The sequence below is a fragment of the Vidua macroura genome, chromosome 1, assembly GCF_024509145.1.
Source record: "Vidua macroura isolate BioBank_ID:100142 chromosome 1, ASM2450914v1, whole genome shotgun sequence".
NCBI lineage: Eukaryota > Metazoa > Chordata > Aves > Passeriformes > Viduidae > Vidua > Vidua macroura.
This window is the reverse complement of record NC_071571.1, coordinates 112,125,881-112,147,879: the sequence shown is the minus strand read 5'-3', so window position 1 is coordinate 112,147,879 and position 21,999 is coordinate 112,125,881. Positions and strand designations below refer to the sequence as shown.

The following is a 21,999-nucleotide window of genomic DNA, read 5'->3' as shown; positions in this document are numbered from 1 at the left end:
TATGCTGTTAAGAGAGCGTTCCCCCAGCCTATTACTTAACATACATAGTTATCCTCAATTTCCCTGGAGAAAGACAGTGCTGAAATAAAGTCAGCTAAACTGTCTCTGTGCTTTTTTTCATTGTCAAATGTAAACCACCCCGAGAAAAGGGCATTGAAACTCAGACAGAGCGGAATTAAACCCATTGGTGAACTCACAGTTGGCCACAGTGAGCAGAAGATGTGTTTTGATATCCTTAGGTTTTCCTATTTATTTTTAAATTACTTGTGCTGCGAAGCTGCCAGAATATGGAGCAACATCTTCACCAGCAAAAATGGCAAGTAATGAGTGCATACAGATACTCTTTTTCCACGATGACTTGGCACATAAATGCCCAAGCAGAGCAGCAGTTTTGTGAAAGGGTTTGCAGTGCCTTCACAGGAACCTCCCAGCCAGCTCCTCATGCCTTGCTCTGCCTCTCCATCTTTCATCTCTTGATGCTGGCTGTTCCTTACAGTCACTCAGCCCAAACACGAGTGCCTGGCTCACAGCTCTCCCCCTGCCTCAGCTCCCACAAGCACTGCACTCTGACTCAGCCTTTTCCTTATTCCCTCCAACAAGGAATAAATTTGAGATGCACTGGATGGACATCTGATACTGGTTTGCTTAAGAAGACAAAACAGAAACCCAGCCTCTCTCTGGCCTCTTTGATTTATTAAGCAGGCACATGAATCAGAGGTCCTGCTCGGCAGCACCCATGTTCATCACTGATTCCTACAGCGAGCAAAACGCAGTTGTCCAAACGTGCTGACAGGCTCCACGCCATCCTCCACCATCAAATGCTGTCAGTTCTGAAGCCTGAGCCACGCAGGAGACAGCCTGAATCCAGCAGGCACCCAGCTCCCAGCTGAGCTCTGAGCTTGCTGTTCAGCACTTCCAGAGGAATTTTGCTCAGGCTTTCTCAGCAGCCACCTTCTACCCCACACCTCGCCAGCTGCTCCTCCCATAGGATTGCTTAATTTATGGCACACCACAAATTGTTCTAAGTTGTCATTTCCACAATGTATCCCCAGTGTCAGACAATGCTTTAATAAAGCAATTCTTTGTAAAACCAGCGTATTAAAAAAGTGCCATTACTAGGAAGAAACTGCAAGGAGGCAGCCTGTGGGGCTGTCCATATGCCCAGACTGTGGAGCTCACAGAGGCTCACTGACCTAGAACTGTGACAGTGGTTCATTGGAGGGGTTGGAAAGTGATGGGAAAGGAGAGCACCAATGGGTTATTTAATCAAGCTTAAGCTTTCCTGATCTAGTCACAGGCCTCCCTCTGTAGCAAGCATCTCCTCCCACTCCTATGGATAACTCTGTATTAACTGGGTCACCTAAAGCCAACAGAACACAAACAAACTTGATAATTCAGTTAGCATGTGTAAACATTTCTGTGCAAGACAGCCATCCTCCTTTTCTATGCTCTTTAATATAAGACAGATAAGGGGGAAAAAAAGCGTTCTGGTGAGAGTTTTTTTGTCGTTTTGTTGTGGATTTTTTCCCCTTTTGTTTGGTGTTTTTAGTTTTGGTTTTGTTTCTTTTAGAAACTGGTGAGTCCAATAGCTTCCATGTCTGTTGCATACACAAACTCTTCTCTAGCATATTTCAGATATAGTACACAGGCTTTCACATCATACTCAGATCAGCAAAGAATAAATAATTTGTTGAAAAACATTAAAAATGCCAAGATCTTTTGCTGCTATTTTTCTTTATTAAATTGCCTCAACTTTAGCATTTCTGCCTTCAATGCTTTCTAGGTTCAGCCCATATTATAACTAAGTAAAAATCAGTTGCTTCAGAGCAGGATTGCTGAAATGTTCTCAAAGCCAGGAAAATAATTTTCATTTGGATTAGCAGATAAACAGAAGTAAACAAGTGTCAAAATACACAATAAGAACGCGAACATGAAATAAAATCACTTTGACTCTAGCATTCTAGCTGGCTCTCAAGTTATTTAATGACCAGAGCAGCAACATTTACTTCTTATTGTATTCTACAACTACAAGATGCAGGCTCAGGGTATCAATTGAAAAGTAAATGCTTTAAAGTTGGTACAGAGAGCGCTAAGGAAAGAGCAGGCACAAACATTTGATCCCCAGGTATTCTCTCTAATTTGCAGCTGAGGTGCCCTCCCAGAGTGTGCTGAGCAAGCCTCATCCTCAGTGCCTGCAGCACTGATATGTGGCATCATATTCTGCCCTCCTTTGAAAACAACAAAGCCCTTTGAATTTCTACAGCAAAGTGCCACTAAGCTTTATAAAGTCCAGACAAATCAAAAGAAATCAACTTTTGCTCCACTGCTCAGGATCAGCTCTTAAATGACCACAATATTCCAATTTCAGTAACACAGATAAAAACCAGCTAACTAGTTACTAGGAGGTATCAGCGACAGCTGGATAGAGCTTAATAGCAACAGAGAATGCTTAGGGATTTCTAATTTAAAATTCCCTGGAAGTAAAAAAAAAAAAAAAAAAAAAAAAAAAAAAGCTTTACTGCACATTTATTCTAAGGCATCAGTTTTATAATCAGCCCAGAAGTAAGCTTCCATTCCAGCAGAAGCCTAATTTCATAACACAATTAAAGGATGCTGGCCGGTAGAGTAATGCAAAGTACTTGAAACAGCCAGATATCTGAACAGAGACAAAAGATCTTGATAGACTTAATGACTTGGTGTTGAGCAATGGTTTTGCAGTCAATTAGTGCAATAATGGAATAACTCCTAATGCACGGCTCAGAGGGACTACATAACCTAAGCAGTTTAAATTCTTTCCAACATCATTTCTTCCATGAAAATATTTATAAATGACCCATTTTCACATTCTGAGAAAGCACAAAATTTTATACAGGTATTTTAGGTAAAAAGTATCCAACAATCATCTATTTTCCCTGATCAGCGAGAAAATTGTATTGTAATTTGCAACATAACTGCTTGCCATTATTAATTCCTCTTCAAGCTTACTGATGTTCAAAAAGAAACGCAGGGCCCTTCCCTGGAAAGGAACATCCCCATGCCCCAAAACATGCTGGCAGCCAAAAGACTGGAAAGCACTGTGGCAGAAAAGGATTTTGGGGTCCTGGTGGGCACCGAGCTGAGCATGAGCCAGCAGAGCACCCTTCCAGCAAGGAAGGCCAGCAGCCTCCTGGGCTGCACTGGGAAGAGCATCATCAGCAGGCTGAGGGAGGGGATTCTCCCCCTCTAGTCAGCACTGGCGAGGCACATGAGCAATGCTCGGTTCAGTTCAGGGCTCCCCAGGATGGGACAGACATGGATCAACTGGAGAGTCCAACAATGAGCCACAAAGACTAAGGGAATGGAGTGCCTCACATACAAGCCAAGTCAGAAAGCTATGTCTGTTCAGCCTGGAGAAGAGAGGCTTCAAGTGGGATCTTATCTATACCTCAAGAGAAGGTGCAAAGAAGGAAGGAAACAGGCTCCTTTCAGTGATCCCCAAAGGATGGGAGGCAATGGGCACAAAATGAAACACAAGAAATTCCATTTAAACATAAGAAAAAACTCCACTCTGAGAATTATCAAATACTGGAACAAATTGTCCAGAGAGGTTAAGGGATTTCCAGCCTTGGAGATACTCAAAATGTGACTGGATATGGTTCTGGGCAATCAGCTCAAGGTGACCCTGCTTTCAGCAGAACTGTTTGACAGGATGATCTCAGAGGTGTCTTCCCACCTCCACTGCTCTGTGAGAACTTCTGTGACAGCATGCTCTGATTTTAGGTCAGTGTAGGATTCCAATTAGATTTTTTTTTGTAAACAGTATTGCAGCTGTTTCAATTAGCACCTGGATAACTTTTTGTACCTGCCCACATAACACTAGCAGAAGATGAGAAAAGTAAATTCACAACTGAAAGACAAATTATTCTGTTCTTGTACTGAATTAAGATGAGCCAGCTTTGAAATGCATTAGAGGTTTCCATCTGTGGTACTCCAGAAACAATTACTAGTTTTTTTTTGTAAAAAAACCCCCATAATTAAATGTGTCCCACACAGTTTCAGCTTCACTATTCTTTTTGCTAAATACCTAAGTTCTACAAGCAGATGCAAACTTCTGCAACATGAAACAGTGGATGTTGGCGCTGTGCAGCTTTGGGTACAAAAAAGCTGTATTGCAAATTCCTGTTCTCTGTACATCACAGGCACAGTCTTGTAACAAGAGACCTACTTAGCGTTTAGAGAGAAATCTTCCTTAAAGCTATATGAGTAATTAGTATGCTGTTAAATATTTATGCAAAATTTCAAGAAAACACGTGCATGAATACAGTGTGGACGTGCATAAGGAGAGTGTGGAAAGCAATGGAAGCCCTGAGCAAGCACAAGATTTGGCTGAGCCCACACAACTACTGCTTCAGTGGAATTTGGGAATCGCTCACAGTCTATTTTAGTCAAATTAAAGGACTTCATAAAATGAATATTCCTGACTCATACCACAGATGAAAAACCCAACCCAACAAGAGGCCACAGTAATTTCTTCACAAGCTAAAGAAAAACTCTCCACCCGCCTAAACCAAGAGAGCAAGAACAGTAGATTAATTAATATTCACACACTCTTATTGTTGTAGCTACACCAGGACACAAGAAAATGCTCAATTTAGGGACACTGAATGAAATAAGCGATGACAAATGATACTTAATGGGAATTAAATGACCTCAGACAAAATCTGACTTGATTTTCCAAATCCCAACATGCTGCAGTGCAGTTGTCCTAATTATTTTGTGGCACTGCCTTCCTCTGGCTGGCAGGACCCTTCTGTCCTCTCAGCTCCTCGAACTTTCACTGCTGCTGGTCCAGTACAGCCTGGTGAGCTCAGCATTCATCCTCTCTGCCAGACAGCTGGCAAAGAGAAGTGTGTATGAGTACTTGAAACTTTCACAATTTCAAGAGAGCTATCCAAGTAAGAAAATCCAGTGGAGGCCACTCGTCAAATGAAAAAGTTTTACTGATGGCATGACTGCCTTAATTTGTCTTTAATACAAGATTTGATAGAAGGGAACTAACCAAACCAAAACTAACCAAAGCCTTTCCCCCATAGAAAAGAAGACTACTCTAGATTTAAAAGAACCAATATTTATTTATTATTTAAAATAATCAATGACTGAATTCAGTTTCTTCTCAACTGGAACCTCTATTTGCTCTAGAAATATTTTTAAGTATGCAATGGATGGAACAATTCCACAGGCTTAACAGAAGAACAAAATTTAAAATTTCAAATGCTCTTAAAAACCTGTGTTTTCTAAAATCTCACTGTCTGGTTAGCTCTAAGGAGAAAGTCTCAAAAGGAAAATCTGAAAAAAAACTGCAAAGAAATGCATGTTGGAAAATGAAAGAATGTGCAAACATTTGTGCAACACAGACACTGAAACCACACCCACGGTACACTGAAAGTTAAGATAGCCATTTTCACCACTGCTTTTCCAAACACAATCATCTCTCTTGAAAAAAGGCCCTGGCTCGTGCACTGCAAGCACGTTGCCTCCTGGTCTAAATTCTTGAGCCCAGTGGATTTAAAAATTAAATTCTCCTCATGCTGGCAGGGGAGATGTGTCTGTGTTACAGCTGAGCCACTTTACCTCCCAGGCCGGCGCTGTCACTGCACATGCTGTTCCCCTCGGTTAGTACAATTCCTTGGCCTTGTATGAACTAGGGATGAAAACACTCTCAGTTTGTCACCCTGCAGCTTTTTCCATCTCTAGCTCTGCCACGCTGTCCTGGAGCACTGCACCACTGTGAGCAAAAATTGCCATTGCCAACAGCTACTGCCTGCCACTGGGGAAAAAGGTAGCAAGTCTTGGTGGAAAAAAAAAGCATTAGGAGTTCTCTAGTCTCCCAGGGGTCCTAATTGTATCACTAGCTGCTAAAATAAAGACCAGACTCACTGAGTATTTTTATCCCTCAAAATTAATTTGCAGCACATCTGTCACAGCAGGATATACTGTTTCCCTACAGAAAATCAGTATTTCTCTTGTGCAATTGGCTTTTCGATGGCACATTATATATAATGCATTCATGCACAAACAGTTCATTCTGCCCTGGTTATTTTCCCTGTCATAGCGTGAGTATTTTTAGCCCTCATGTGATCCTCCAGTATTTTCCAGCTCTGCTTTAGTCATCCTGCTCTCACTGAATATTTCAAACTAAAAAAAAATCTAACAGCCTTCAGATCTAAGAACCTCTCACATTTTTAGCTTACATGTAAATAATTAATTTTATTAAGCTGTCTTATACCCGTGTATTTTTGACACCCCCCACCCATACACTAGAGAGTGCTCCATGGAGATTTGCTCTGACATACAGGAATACTTACATAAGACACTAAGCTAAAATCCTGACAACCCGATCACTATTTTCAATTTTGATCAGATGAAGCCTTTTCTGCTATTTCCCGCAGGGAGCATTAGAACTGGCACAAACAACAGTGCCCTAATATTTTAATCCTGTACCACAATTTTGACTCTACATCTGTAGGCTGTTTACCACTGCATTAGAGAAGAGAGGAGGCTGTGGAAGATTGAAAGTCGGCTCAGGGTTGGCAGATGGCATCAGCTCTAAAAGCAGCTGTGGTGCTGCTGCCAAGAACCTACAGCGGTGGTTTGTGCTGCTCCTTGAAGGAGGAAAAGACCCTCATTTCCCCACCTGGGAGCTGCATTCACCTGGTGAAACCTTGCTGCTCCTACTGCTTCTAGAAACACTGTGGCATGCTACCAAATCCATCCACCCACGGCACCACCATCAGCTCGGCCACAAATCGGCTCTGGCTCTGAAGGAAGGGACAAGGCAGCGAGGGTGGCACAGCAGATTAGTTGTAGGGACCTATTTATGCTTCCATTTCCAAGCTGCATTATCCTTGACCTGCACTGACTCCCCAGTAGGATCACCTTTGGAATGGGAAGGGCTATGGCTGCTGGCCTGCTCACCAATAACACAAAAACCAGTGCATTTTTAGACTTCTCAAGTTTTGGGTTGTTCTAAAAGTGTTTATTTTTCAAGTTAAATAAAGACCACACTCTGCATTTATAGAAATACGGGTTAATATCCATTTACAGGTACAGGAAGCAGCTACCTGATAACAAGCATCTCATCAAACTTTAGAGTCTGATTAATATATCAAAATAATTTCAATTCATGCCAGTACCTTTCTGGGTAAGTTTTCAGAGCAGCATTTAAGGATCTGACAGTTTGTTAACTCAAGGACATACATCTTAGTCTACCTCTGAAAATTGTTAGAACAGTGTTACAAAGCAGTTATAAATAGTCATCATCTCCTAAATCACTCAAGCCCAAAACTCTGTCAAAGGGCACTGGAAGAGTTACTCCACGGAGCAAAAGGAATCACCTGAAATGCATATGAAACTGCCAGTAGCTAAAGTAAATTATTCCTTTAGAAATACATATATCTAATCAATTTTGAAGAGGCATATTTTAAAGCCTGCCAAACCTCCAAATACGAATGTGCACCCATGTATCTGCTTGCTCCTGACACCAAACAATAGATATGTACATTTAGGTATTTCCACTGCATGGTGTTTAAAAACTTTTGGATTATGCTGAAAGATCTTCTGGGTTCTTTATTTTTTCTTATGAGTGCTTAGTTTTGTTTTCTTAATGAACTGACAAGGCAGTACTAGAACTTCAAAGCTCCACTGTTAAGGTGAAGCAAATCACACAAATTAATAACAGCACCCAGCTGTGTGGTGTGATCATGTGCTGGAGAGAAGGGATCCCATCCAAAGGGACCTTGACAGGCCTGAGAGGTGGGTCTGTGCAAACCTCATGAAGTTCAACATGGCCAAGTGCAAGGTACTGCACCTGGGTCAGGGCAATCCCAAGCACAAATACAGGCTGGGTGGAGAACGGATTGAGAGCAGCCTTGAGAAGAACTTGGGGGTGTTGGCTGATGAGAAACTTAGCATGAGCCAGCAATGTGCACTTGCAGCCCAGAAGGCCAACAATATCCTGGGGTTTATATTATGGTTCCTACTGCAGCTTAATGAATACAGAAACACATCTTTCATGGTAATTTCCCAGCTGCCCGGAACTTGTTCCTGCATCATCCCAATTTACTCCCAAACAGCACACACAAGGAGATGAGGCACTCACAAGTTTGCAGATGCATACAGAACTCCTCCCAGAGCATCAGTAAAGGCTCCCATTCCTGTCAACATGCAGGTTCTGTCATGGGGTGAGGTGAGGCACAAAGGCACCATGCATCAGTGCCACGAAAATGTGCTCACCCAGAATTCAGTAAACCCATGGAATGACTGACACCTAACTGAATTAGTTCTGTTCTGAAATGCAAGCAGCAAGAAAAGCTGGAACTCTCATTTCACACAGCATCATGTAATATCCATACCCCACCATCCTCACCTCAGAAATTAAACTAGTGTCCAGCCTGTCATACTTCTGGACAATATTTAAGTTAATAATAAAGGATGTTTTCCATGAAAAAGCTAACTCTCACAGCCACAGGATCTTATCAAGACACATCACACTATCTCAGTTGTACAATTCCATACAAAGGCTGGGAAGGCACAGGACATACTCTTCATACAACCAACAACACAACATGACATTACTGCATTATCCTCCAGATCAGCTGGCTGGTTCCACTCCAGTAGCTACTCAAGCTCTGTAGGATTGTCACCTGCACAGCTTTAATTTGGATGACATACTTGTGACTTTGGGAAGAACAGACCATCTGTAAAAAGAACTAACAAGCACAGTAAAGTCTGTGTTTAATAAAAGTGTCATTTCCAATTTCTGAATTGGACAACGTCTTGACATTAGCACTGGGGCCTTCTGTTTCCAAAGGGAGTGCAAGACATCACATGGGAAATTGGAACGTGCCAGACCCTGAAATTCAGAAGTTCAGGCATAAGATAGTGCAACATAAAGGTGTAAACAAGCTTTAGAAGCTCAGAGTAGCACTGGCCTGCTATTAGGTGCCCTATTTCCTGGAAGCACTAATGAGCTGAAGGCAGCTGGCCAAGTATGCTCCACTTTGACGTCAGACGTGATCGGAGCAGAACACTGAAATCTGGGTAGGATTCCAGAGCACAAGATGGCCTAAAAGTGAGAGTGCTTCATACTTCACACCTGCCCCTGCTTTTGTGAGTACTGGTGCATATCTGAGTCCATGTGAGGACAGGTCACAGATTTAAAATCAACTAAATATTAATCCTTATTTGAGGAATGAGTTAGCATAAACCCAGGACAAACCAATAAAGGAATTAGGTGTGTGTGCATGTGTATTTCCATATGCACAAGCTTATGTCCAGTAATACTTTTTTAGTGACTATTTCTTTTTCTTAGCTGCTCTCCTGTTCACTTAATTCTCAGTTAACAAAAACATCATCTGCTTAGTGACTAGTCATACCTAGATTACATAAACACCAAAGATCAGGTTTAGTCCTTTGGCCTGTTCCAGAAACACTGCTGTGGTTTAACCCCAGGAGACAGCTGAGCCCCCACAGCTGATTGCTCACTGTCCCCTGCAGTGAGATGGGGAGAAACTCAGAAGGAGAAAGTGAGACAATTCATGGGTTGAGATAAAGACAGTTTAATAGGTAAAACAAAAGCCATGCAAACAATTCATTCACCACTTCCCATGGGCAGGCAGGAATTAACCTATCTCCAGGAAAGCCAGACTCCATCACCCACAATGGCGATTTGGCAAGACAAATGCTGTAACTCTCAACATTCCTCCCCACCCTTCTCCTTATTCCCTCCCAGCTTTTCTGGCTAAGCACAATGCCATGTGGTATGGATTATCTGTGCAGTCGATTGGGGTCAGCTGTCCTGGCTGTGTCCCCTCCGAATTTCCTGGGCACCCCCAGCCTGCTTGTTGGCAAGGCAATGTGAGAAACTGAAAAAACCTGGACTCTGTGTAAGCACCGATTAGCAATAATTAAAACATCCATGCCTTATCAACACTGTTTTGGTTTTAAATTCAAAATTTAGCACCAATCTCCTCTGAAGCGTCATCTCTATCCTAGCAAAACCCAACAAAAGCACAAAATAAAAAATTAGAAGACCGAAGTATCTTTGTTAAAGAGCAAAACCTATATGTTTTTCTGTCAGGAGGACTAGTATACCCAAACAATAAGCACACATAAAACCAAAAATAACTTAATTTTTGTTCTTCTGGTCAGCCCTTAAGATTTGGAAACATTTTACATACCATAAAAATTAAAAAATAAATCAGCCTGTGCAAGCATCTTCCTATAAAGGTGGATGTGTGAAAGAGGAACACACTTCATTTAATGTTCTTGAATACACTTGCACACACCACATTCAGCAACAGGATGGTTAAAAGTCTTTGTCTCCACCACCAGACATTACCAGAGTCCATGTCATTTACATGGAGAGGGTTCAGTGGAGGAGATCCTATGCTCAGTAGGGCTGGGCCAAATTAGAGCACACAAGATGTTAACTTTCTGCTGTCTCAAGATGCTAAGCCTATGATAAGGTAAAAAGAATGGCACAACCACCCACGGAAATAATTCTTAACTAGTATTTAAGTAGAGTGGACCACAGTTTATAATTGTCTTCAGAGACAGAAATGGAATTCTTTTAAGAGGCAAAATACCTGCAGTTGGAGAGTTTGCATGGTGAGACTTTTTGGGCAGGTTAAAGATCTGTTCACCAGGATCTGGTGGAGGAAGAGCATCTTGGCCTTGTCGAGCTTCCACAGGATCATATTCCTTCCCATCATAGTTAGCATCAAAGAATTTCTTAAACCATTGAATGAAATCTAAGTTGTCTTGGAAGCGCCCTTTGACCAGTTTTTCCACAGGAATTACCTAAAAGGTAGATATTAACATCCAATATTATGTCACTGCCATTTTTAAATATAAAAATTACATACACACACTTATTCGAAAAAAACCTACTAACTGCATCAACAAATAAACCTCTGCCATTGTTTTGTTCCTAAAAGAAAGGGTCAATTTGCAAATGCTCTTAAAAAATGAAAACCCAATGAGGCCCAGCCTTTGAAGTAGTGATACAGTGGGTGTATGTAAGCCTTTATAGCTATGCTTCCACAGAGGTACTCCCTTACATCCATGGGTACATCCCATGATGAATGACACTGTTCTGGGAGTAACGCTATATTCAGCCAACTAGGGGTTTCTGGTTCTAATGGACATGGTACAGTTTGATGTACTACAAACAAACAAGTCTTCAAAACTCCAGACAGATGTTTCTTTCTCTGTGTCCTACTGTTTGAACTACAAAACCCAGCAGCTTTTCCAAGACATGCTAAAGTTCAAACCAACCTACATTTTGGCAGCACATGGTCATCATATGAACCAAGCCTGAGGTTTTAACCTTGTAATTTTTTTCTGTTCCACATATAGCTATACATAGAACAGTTTGTGGACATGCAGAAGTTGACTTAAATGCCTTATAAAGTTCTAGTAAAACAAAGGCTAGGAGGATGTCTCCATATCCATAACTTAGAAATTTTTCACAGATGTGAAACGTCTAAAAGGTGTCTTCAGCCAATATCACAGTACTCAAGGCTTCCAGACACTGTGGGCAGACAGGGACTACAGCTGCAGAAGAGTTCTGCTGCCCTGCTTTGCTTAATTCATGCAGCTGATTAAACAGCCAGGTTAGGTGGACCTTAATGCCTCTTGAATGTTATGAATTTTCAGCTGGAAAAGGGTTTTCATTTTCTTCTTCAGAATTAAGCCAACTGTACAGCATTTTATAAATCTATGATGTTTCTGCAAGAATTGACATTGCATTCTGCATGTGTTTTCAGGTTGTTCCATTTGTGCCTCAACTCTACATTAAAAAGACATGATAAATTTGCTCTCTACAGGAAAATTTACTACATTAGACTTCCCAATGTTTCACTAGGAAGTCACACTGTAAAAAGAAGTATCCATAACATTTCATGAAACAATGAGGGTTTTCCAGTTATTCATAGAAGTCTTAAGGGACCCTGTGTTACGACTGTTTAAATTGCAGAATAAGGCAATACTAAAAGCCAGGGCAGAACCTTAAAAGGGTAAACAGGTAGTGCATCAGTGTAAAACTAAGTAAGATAACGTAACTTCCATTATTCGTTTTTATCCACACAGTAATTTATATTGGTGAGTCTGTCAAACTCTTACATTCAAGCATAAACCAAATACCTTAAGGCTGAACAAGCATTTTCTCAGAGGTTTCCCTTCTTAACTTTACAAGATCACATGTGCTACCCATCTATTAAATCACCAGGTAAATTATTCCAGCTTTTGAATAATTTAAATTCCTCAAACCCTGCCTTGGACAAAAGAAAAAAAAAAAAAAGGAATACTTATAAGAACAGCATATTTTCAAACATGTTTTGTTGGAAATTCAGGTCACCAATAATTTGACTTATCAAAAAATGAAGATTCACTGATGACAAGGAATTTCCAACACATGGAGTTTTATCAAAGGGTCTCTGGTATTAAGATATAATGAGTTAGACGGCACAAGTCCTCAGCAGACATGTGGACTCAATTTTCAATTTGTACCTAAATGGAGCCAAATGCCAAACTTCTTCCTTCACGCCCAAATACCCTTTTCAGATGATGAAAGGTCAAGAACATCTACTTGCAATTCTAGTTCTCCATCCAAAAGTTGAAAAAGTACATTTTCAAAAGTACATTTTGGAGCTTGTTTTCCCTATTTATTAATTTTACACAATTTATGTAACTTTTGAAACATGCAGCGATCGAAATACAAATACAGAATTCCTACCTTATCCACATTCATTCTTTTAAATGATGCCTGCAGAAGTTTGAAGTTGTGAATGTACTCATGCTCCAACTTTGCTTGAAACTTTACTTTCTTCAAGCTAATGCACCCTGGGAACAACATGTCCATGAACTGGCAGTAAGCTGCTCCTATAACAAGAGAATGCGTTGACGTTAATCCAGATGCACCCAGCTAAGACCAAATGGTGTTTAATGTCATTAGCAGAAAGCATGAGCAGAAAGCAACAGTGCTGAATAGGTCCCTGCTGTAATTCAGCCTAACACTATGCACCCAAGACCTGCTTATCTAATGTACATTGAGCAGTGACACACTCAAGTGGTTCTTTTCCACTCAATCTGGATGCACGATGCGCTGCTGTGCAGCATCTGAGGAATCACCTCGACTAATGCAAAGTGAAATGGATGTTCTTGGAGTCCCTATACACAGCAGGACTGTCCATACAATGAGAAGATAACAGTGAAAATGAAAATCTCTTAATAAGCTTCCTCAATCCCCACAGTCTCCTGAATTCACACAGGCCAGGATCATCTTTCTTCTGGCCCTTGTACCTAAATGCCAAGTGAGTCCAATGCAATTATTTAAGATTATATCAAGCCATGATTAAAAAAAAATTAATTGCAAGGCTCCAGCTTGTTAAAACACACTAGTCAGGTCCCACCCCTCTGCAATGAACATCCTTAGTAATTTTCATTTCTTGAGAAAAGCATTTAAATGAGCAGACTTTAGTGTAGTCCGCCCATGGCTTTCAAAGCTGGGCAAACAGCTTTAGTTCTCTCTCAGCCAGGTTCCTAAGTTCAATTTTGAGAGCTCTCTGAACTTACATAGACAGTAGGGATGTGTGTGTATAACTAATCCAGAACAAAGAAGGAAGTATATGGAAAAATTTCTAACCAGCATCCTGAGGATAGATAACAGAGACAGCATTTCTTGTATGCAGGGAGCTTCCTCCTACAGCATCATGCCACTGTCATTTGCAAAACCTTCACTGCTGGCACACTCAAGTGTTTAGAAATCAAGATGAAAATGTTTAAGTAAATCAGAGGAAAAGCAATTCTCTTTCTTCTTTAGAAGATTTTTCTGCAAAATACTTTATACTCAGCAAAGATTCAGTGACGTCCACATGGCACTGTAGAGGGTTCAGTCCCTGTGCTTGAGCATCAGGGCAGGGAAGTGATTGCCCAATTACTCCTGACAAGTTCAATTTCACTTCCACAAAATAGACTGCTGTGCTTTTAGTGCACATCACTTTTGACAAAGAAGTGTCCAGATCTCACCTAACAGTTCAGCCCACTATCAACAATGATTAGTTATCACAAATATTTCTGAGTGTTCGCAGAGAAACCAAAGTAACAAAGCAGACACCTGGCTTGTCCATTTTACAGGAGAGTCAACAATAACTTGAACTTAAAGTGATTTTTCTCCATGGGTATGCATATGTTTTGACATGACCAACTTTGTGCATGAGATGGTTCTCATTCTCTGTATCCAGTCAGCCATCATACGAAGGGTTACCGAGATCATCGCTTCCCAAACAGAAGAAGAGTTTAAGAGAAGAGTTCAAAAATGTTCTCTGAAATACCAACACAAATTTTGCCAAGGGACTTACCAAAATCCAGCTTTAGTGCTGAAAACCACTGCCATTTAAAAAAAGAATCTGTTCACATTGCCTAGCTTTGTGGGGAAAATGGTTATTAAAACCTCATTTTTCCAAGGACACCTTGTGCTTGGCTGTTTGCAATGGTCTTGATATGATTAGGAATCAAAGTAAAATATTCCCTATAGGGAAAGGTGCCTTCTGGCAAGTTACAAGCATCAGATGACAAATTTGCATCTTCTTGCAGAAAACTTTATAAACACAATTATTTATTCAAAACTCATCTTTAGCAAGAGAATTTGTAAATACATGGCAATGGAAAAAATACATTACAGTTAAAAGCATAGATATACAGATAATGCATAGCTTGAGTACACTTATTATTGTTTAATTTAATGCAAAAAGATTATTATGCAATCATTTAATGTTATAAATTGAATTTGTTCCTAACTCTGTCCTTTCATCCTCCCCATACCCCAATTATAAGCTTTACTCTGATATCTAAGTAATTGCCTGGAGGCCCTAAAAATGCACTGCACAACCTTTCATCTAGATCCTTTTAGAAAACTAGAAGCCCAAAGTGTTCACATGAGATTTTTCTCCTTCTGCTGGTAATGCAAATTCCTTCTGCATGCCTTTAGATAGTCTCTCTCTAGTTAGGGTATTTCCTTGTGTTTTCTCTGCTGGCAGTTGTTTCTGTACCTTTGCCAGCCAGGAGGTGGTCCTGGGTCTGCACAACACTGGAGGGCAGAAAACACTGGACTGCATCCACATGGCAGCACAGAGCTGTTCTCTGACACTGGAGCGGCTGCTGGGCCGTCTCCCCAACAGGAGGATTTTATTGCACTGGCAAATACAGTTCATTAAAATACTCCTTCCTCAAGTACAGAGGCAACAAACAAACATGGATTGAACTAAACACTGAACTACAAAGAGGAAATTCCTCCAGGCTCCAAAAAGCCAGAGACCTGCCTACCACACCAATAGGAGAAAGTAAAAATATCATTACAGTCTAACTGGGACTACCTGATTTTGGACATTGAGGTTATGAATGTATTTAATATTATATAGGTGTTTATTTATAATTTAAAATTTTATCCCCTAAAGCTTGTAGCTGTCAGATTACATTTAAATGGGAAACACCAGTGCAACAGAATGGGGACGCTACTGTCTACACTGCCCGTGGCTGAGACTTCCTGAAGGCAGCAGAAAGGGGAACCCCACTTCAGTGATGTGAGACTGCAATGCCTTTACCTTACAGCCACAGCATATCTGTGTGGTCCTCTGCATATGGGACAGCACTTTAGGCCTATCCAATGTACTTCACAACTGATGTTTCAATGCAGATGCATGAGAAAGGAACATTTTTAATGGAATACAAAGAATACGACAGTAGAGATAATGACATTATGGCTTCTGACATCCCTCTTGCATAATTTACACAAACAAAAGAATTTTTATGCTACTGTGTTTTATTCAGTATTAAAAAAACTTCCCCACGTTTTCTGGGGGAAAAAAAAACCCCAAAACACCAAAACCCCAACAACCCCCCCCACACCCCGAAAAAAATAACCCAAAAAACCCCCAAACCTAAATCTTATCAAATGTGTACAGAGAAGTTGAAAACACACTGCCAGAATAACTCTCACAATAAATCTATCTTTCTGATTGAAAAATTTCTATATGCATAAATATGCACATACACACACAAAAAAAGAAATAATTTGACATCTACTAAAATGAAAGATGAAAAGTACAGCTGGTGGCACTGCAGAAGAGGGATCAATGTTAAAAACCTCTAATCCTTTATTAGCTAACAAGCAATTTAGAATCACTGGCTAAAAATCCTTTTGTGTTTTGATCTAGAATATTGATGCAGCCATTAGTTACAGAACATATTCACAGGCCAGACTCTGAAATGAGCCTGCAAACGTGGCTGTGCTGAAATCACCCCCAGCAGTTGCTATTTTTAGCCCCATTAGTGAGCAGAAAGAACCCAGCAGCATCAGGGCTTTGCAGGTGTTTCCTGGGCATCCCAGGCTTGGGGCAGAGCGGGCAGCAAGTGGAAGGAGGGCATTGCATCCACCAGGCTGGACAAGCAGCTGCCAGAGGAGGGAAGAGATACCAGGGCAGAATTCAGACACAAGAGAACAAACTCAGAATTGAAAAGGTGGTTGTTTAAAACTATTAAAATTCAAGAATTTTGCCACAGAGTAAAGGAGTGGTAAAGCAGACAATTACTACCAAATTTATAAAAACTGGGTATCTTACAGCATTTTCAGAGTTGTAGACAATCTTTCACTAGTCCCTTGCAGTAAGCAATGCTGAACTAATTTTAGCTTTTGTCCTGTATGTCTTCTTCCCTGCTCCTATGTTTCTTTCCCCAGACTGTCCATGCTGACTTAGCTTGCTCTGAAGCATATGCTCTCTGCATCATTAGAGATTTTCAGTTTATTCCTCTCCTTCACGATCTGGAGGCTGATGAATCCACAAATGCAAAGAAGTATTTTCTTTATTATCAAAAATACTTCTGTTCCTCACTATTTAAATCAAAAGGAAATAAAAAGAGGTAACAATGAAGACAAGAGAATCCTGTTTGCAACCAGTTTTTAGCACTCAGTAAACTTCCTGGATTTCAGATTAGAGATCTGAAACCAAGATTAGATGCTTGGTTTTCTTTAGCATTGATGTTTATATATTTATAAATTAAAAGGAAAACTTTATTTCCAAACTAACTGCTTTTAATATACTATAGTTAGAACTTACTATACTAATAAAATATTTAGTAGAAACACTATGAATATAAGCAGGTATAAATATAAGCCACTATGTGTGTGCCCTACACAAATTAGATCAATCCTTCAAATCTAATGTCAAAAGAGTGTTCCTCACTGCTCCTCCCTAAATCCCTGCAGTGTGTGGGAGCAAGATCCCAGAAAACCACATAAAACCACACCAGCCAACACGGAAAACAAAGGGCCCATGAAAAGACAGGGCCTTGCTGGGGCAGGGGTGGGGCTCATTTCTTTTAATTCTGATACCCAAACCACAGCAAACAGAGCTAAGTTCTACACTAGAAATTTGGGATAAATGTTTAGTATTAGCTTTGTTGTAAAACTGCAAAGAAATCAAGTTTAAACCTTTTAACCAGGACTCAGTTTGATTTTCACACACTCAGTTTTTGAAAAATTCCATTTGTGAAAAAGGCTGACTGCACCTTCTTTTGTAACAAAATTAGTTTGTTTGCTTTAATGAAATATTTAGATAATACAAAAACACATATCCAGTCATATTAGATACAAACTCCTTCAAATTATTCATTCTCTCCAAAGCAACAACCACCTGATCATGCATTTGGAAAATACAGGATGATTTGTGTATGAATTAGTCATCAGTACTTCAGTTCACAGTGGTTGCTTACACTGATGGAAAGTTGCACACACCCCATATTTCTGTTGCTGGGATGACAGCACAATCAAAAAAAGAAAAAAAAAAAAAAAAAAGCAGTGACTTGCAAGGAGCACGTGTGACTTAATAGTTTTGGTAAGAAAGGGAGAGAAAAACCCACAAATGCCAGCAATCATTGTTTACAGTACAGCAGCACTTAGGGCTGGCTTTTACCTTAGGCTTTCTGGAATTGCTCCCTCAGCAGTGATGTTTAGGCAAGCACACAGCAGCAGCTTTTCAACTCATGTATCAGAGTATACATTTTCATTTGGATTTCAAATATGGGTGTTCTGTTATGCAATTCAAAGGTTGTTATAAAAATTAAACTGGGGGGTCTGGAGAACAACTCTTAAGAGGAGCAGCTGCTGGAGCTGGGGTTATTTAGCCCGGAGAAAATCAAGCTTGTGGAGGAACCTTCTCACTGTCTACAACTACCCGAAAGGAGGCTGTAGCCAGGTGGGGGTCAGTCTCTTCTCCCATGCAACAAGCAACAGAACAAAAGGAAACAGCCTCAAGTTGTGGCAGGGGAGGTTTAGATTTGCTATAAGAAAAAATTTCTTCCCAGAGACGGTTGTCAAGCATTGGAATGGGCTACCCAGGGAAGTGGTGGACTCACCATCCCTTGGAGGTATTTAAAAGTCATGTAGTTATGGCTCTTAGCGACATGGTTTAGTGGTGGACTTGGCAGTTGGACTCCATGATTGTTACAGTTTTTTCCAATAGAAATCATTCTATGACTCCATATCTGTGAGCATAATGTTGTGTTACATACAGCCACACATTTAAGAAATAGAACGCTTTATCTTGAGCGTTCCACTGGAGAGACCACAGTTTTCAAATTCCTATTTGCATTTCCAGCAACATCTGTATGACCTAGTATGTGGTCAACATAATTTTATTTCTCCAGTTAACACCCTCCCCCCCACACTCCCTCTCCCAGTCCCACCACCTTCACTACAATTTAAGAAGTTTCAGCCTGTTTGCCAGTGAATGTTCAAGAATATGTCAATTTACCACCTACTTAGCTGTAGAGAAGCAAGCTTTTATGGGGCTGTGCATCAGTGAAGCCACCCTGGTCTAGCTTCACCCTCCCCAGCAACAGTCCTGGGACACACTTAAAAAGCCCTAAAAGTGATGCACATTAGAGTGCAGCCCTGTCCTCCTGCTCACAGTTGCATGAGCACAGCTGCCTCAAAGAGGGCAGGATGAGTCCCTGCACACAGATGGGAGCTCGAAAAAGCAGTGCTGCCACCACAGGAAACAGCCTAAAAGAACTATGTACCTCCTACCAGTCTTACCAACAGCACCTGAGAGCACGTGCACCTAAATAACATCTGCTTCCAAAAGTCCTGTTCCACACAGGTAGGGCACGTGTGTGACGTAATCCAGAATATCCAGTGATCATTTTAAATAATGGATATTGGAGGGAGGTTTCCCCTGTGTTAACTTGTACTCTCTTTTTCTCTAAATATGTAAATCATTAAGCTGCTCATAAATTATACACAGCAGAGTTTTTAATACTCAAATTTTTGGCAATAATTTATTTTGGAATTTATTAATTTTTAAACAGGAAGATCAGAACAATTTCAGAAAACACAGTTCCCATTTAACTTAAAATAGCTGCATAACTCATCATGCCTAAAGAAAGTAGCACATAAAATCTAACAAGCTCTTTAAACCAGAGGGAAATCAAGCAGCTGACTGCAAGTGAGTGCTATGAGTAATTAAATAATTACTTTTAAAAAGTAAAAACCTTGTTCAAGTTCTATTCCTCCTGAATTCTTAATGAGTGACATTTTAAAAAAATAAATTATTGGCTGGGAATCTCATGATGCTGCTTTGCAAGGTCCCTCAGAAAGTTTTGGAAATGATTTAAATCCAATCATTAACATTCATTGTATCCCTCTAATCCTAAATATCATATGGAAGACATCAGAGAGTCATTGACACTGAGTATGCTCTGTGTTGCACGACCTCAGGACAACATGCCAGTTCCTTGAAACATGCCTCAGTTACACAGTGCAAATGGGAGCAAGCCATGTTTTAATCATGTTCCCAAGTTGTGCTAGAGACCCAACCTCTGCAAGGCTGCCAACCGGGAAAAAACCAAAACCACCAACGTGGAAACACACTTTGGCTTCTCAGGCGCTCTGGGCTGCAGAGAAATGCTGGCACCAAATGCTCCAACAGGGCCCTATTAGGCAGATTTTAGTAATAAGCGTGTAGGAAGTAATAGGCAGTGAGCAAAATACACCTTCTGAGACATGGAAACACAAATCCTACACAGCTAACCTGCAGAATAAACCACGTTTGTGTGTATATTTACACAACTGACTTTCAGAAAAAATAGCCCTGCTCACCATTTCTGTGTCTGGCCAACACCCTTCTTCTCCAGCCCCCTCAGCCCTCCTCTGGTGTGGTGGAGAGGAGAGGGGCCGGCTCCCTTGGAGCACTGCTGTTTCAGGAGGCAGTGTGCTTCTCCCTGCTGCTGCCCAGGGTCCTGAGGCTCAGGGGCTGGAGATGATGGCTGCCTTGCAAACAGGCACTGCCCTGCCGAGGGGCTGGGGCGCAGTACTGCGTCCCTGGAAGCAGAACACCATGGGCACCCTCCACAAGCCAGCAACGATCCTCCTCCCTTGCACAGCACCAGTCGCAAGGGACAACAGCCCACAGAGGCTGCGGTGACGTTTTCCTCCAAATTCCGAGCCAGAGAGGTGACACAAAGTCAAACAAAGGGTGACATCTGTCCTGCAGTCACACTGCCTGCTCTCCTCCGACACCAGGGCGGCAGAGTGCCAACAAAACGTATATTTAAAGGGACTGCATATTTCCACAGCAGGAACTCCAACTGACATACAGGACAGAAGTCACCACATGAGAAATTCCCTCTGGCAGCACCCAGGGCAGCTGTAGAGAAAGCATCACAGTCTAAAATTTGAAAATGCCAAACCACATGCTTTCTTTATAATAAGGCCATTTATTAAAACCAAGGAAAAAAACAACCCTGCATTCAATCCTTGATCCTTGCATACAAATCCTCAAAGACAGGTCTGTATGCACTGGGGGCCTGACAATTTGCAAGTTTATAATTCTACTGAGAATTTTCAAATACACAAAGTGGGGAGAGTCTGTATCTCCTTAATCTCATAGAATCACAGAAGTCTAGCTAAGTTAAAAATTATACCTTGCTCCAGGCCACATTTTCCTTTCTATCCATTTACCATTTCCTTGACGTTGTATAGCTTTTAGACATTGTGGTGTTTCTTTTTAATTCATATGCAAGCTTTCTATAATCTCCTGCCTGACTCTTATTTTGAATATGCTCTCATGTAACACTCTAACAGTCATGAAAAGCCCAGCAACACATACACTTGGTATTCCTTAGAGATGAAAAACAGCCTTACTAAAGAAAATTCAGTTATAAGCTGCTTAGTCAGAATTCTTTCTAAGAAATCACTGTGTTTTCCTTAAAAAAATAGCATGACTCCTAAGAAACAACTGATGTCATACTTCATATGAAAGTCCTGTTCCCCAAACCTATGGGTGTTGCATATTACTACGACATTACATCCTCTCAATTGTTCTCTATTATATTTCATTGATGTATCAAATTAAATGCTCTCTCTAAAGCCAATCTAAAGGGAATGCACTGTGCCTTCTATTAAAACCATGGTTTATAAATTTCATGTTCACATAAAACAATTTTGCAAGAAATCAAACCCAGAGTCCAAAAACTGACAATATGACACATGTCTAAAGCAAAAAGAATTGTATTGAGATGCTTGGAGAGATTTTCCCTGTTCAGTTGTCAAAACTAAATTATCAGAGGAGCTGCAGACTGCATTAAGACTCTCCAGGGCTGCACCCATCCATAACCTAACTTTCTTGGCACCTCACTACCACAGCAGGCATTCAGAAAGCTCAGGGGACACTGCACTTTGCTCGGCCTACTTAGCAGAGACAAAACCCACATCAAAGACTCCCAAAGAATACAAATACTTTATGACTAAGCCAACCTCTTCCTTTGCCACTCCTCATCCTAGTTGCTCTGTTCCTCTAAGTGGAAATTGAGACACAGGCTGGTAATGCTACAGTATGTGTGTTATAAAAGCTACTTCTCCACAGCAATGAGGAAAAGGAGGTTGGATTGCTTTTTCTGTCATTG

The 21,999-nt window shown here is 40.8% G+C and overlaps 1 protein-coding gene across 4 annotated transcripts in view; it reads right to left on the bottom strand.

The window, feature by feature from the left end:
• MAPRE2 (microtubule associated protein RP/EB family member 2) overlaps positions 1-21,999 on the bottom strand; it is a 97,412-nt gene that overhangs the window by 12,186 nt on the left and 63,227 nt on the right. For all 4 annotated transcript variants that reach the window (XM_053973228.1, XM_053973211.1, XM_053973220.1 and 1 more), the window contains 2 exons: positions 12,776-12,921; positions 10,626-10,839 (listed from right to left, as the gene is read on the bottom strand). In XM_053973228.1, coding sequence (XP_053829203.1) covers positions 10,626-10,839; positions 12,776-12,921 — 360 coding nt within the window. The remainder of the gene's footprint in view (positions 1-10,625; positions 10,840-12,775; positions 12,922-21,999) is intronic.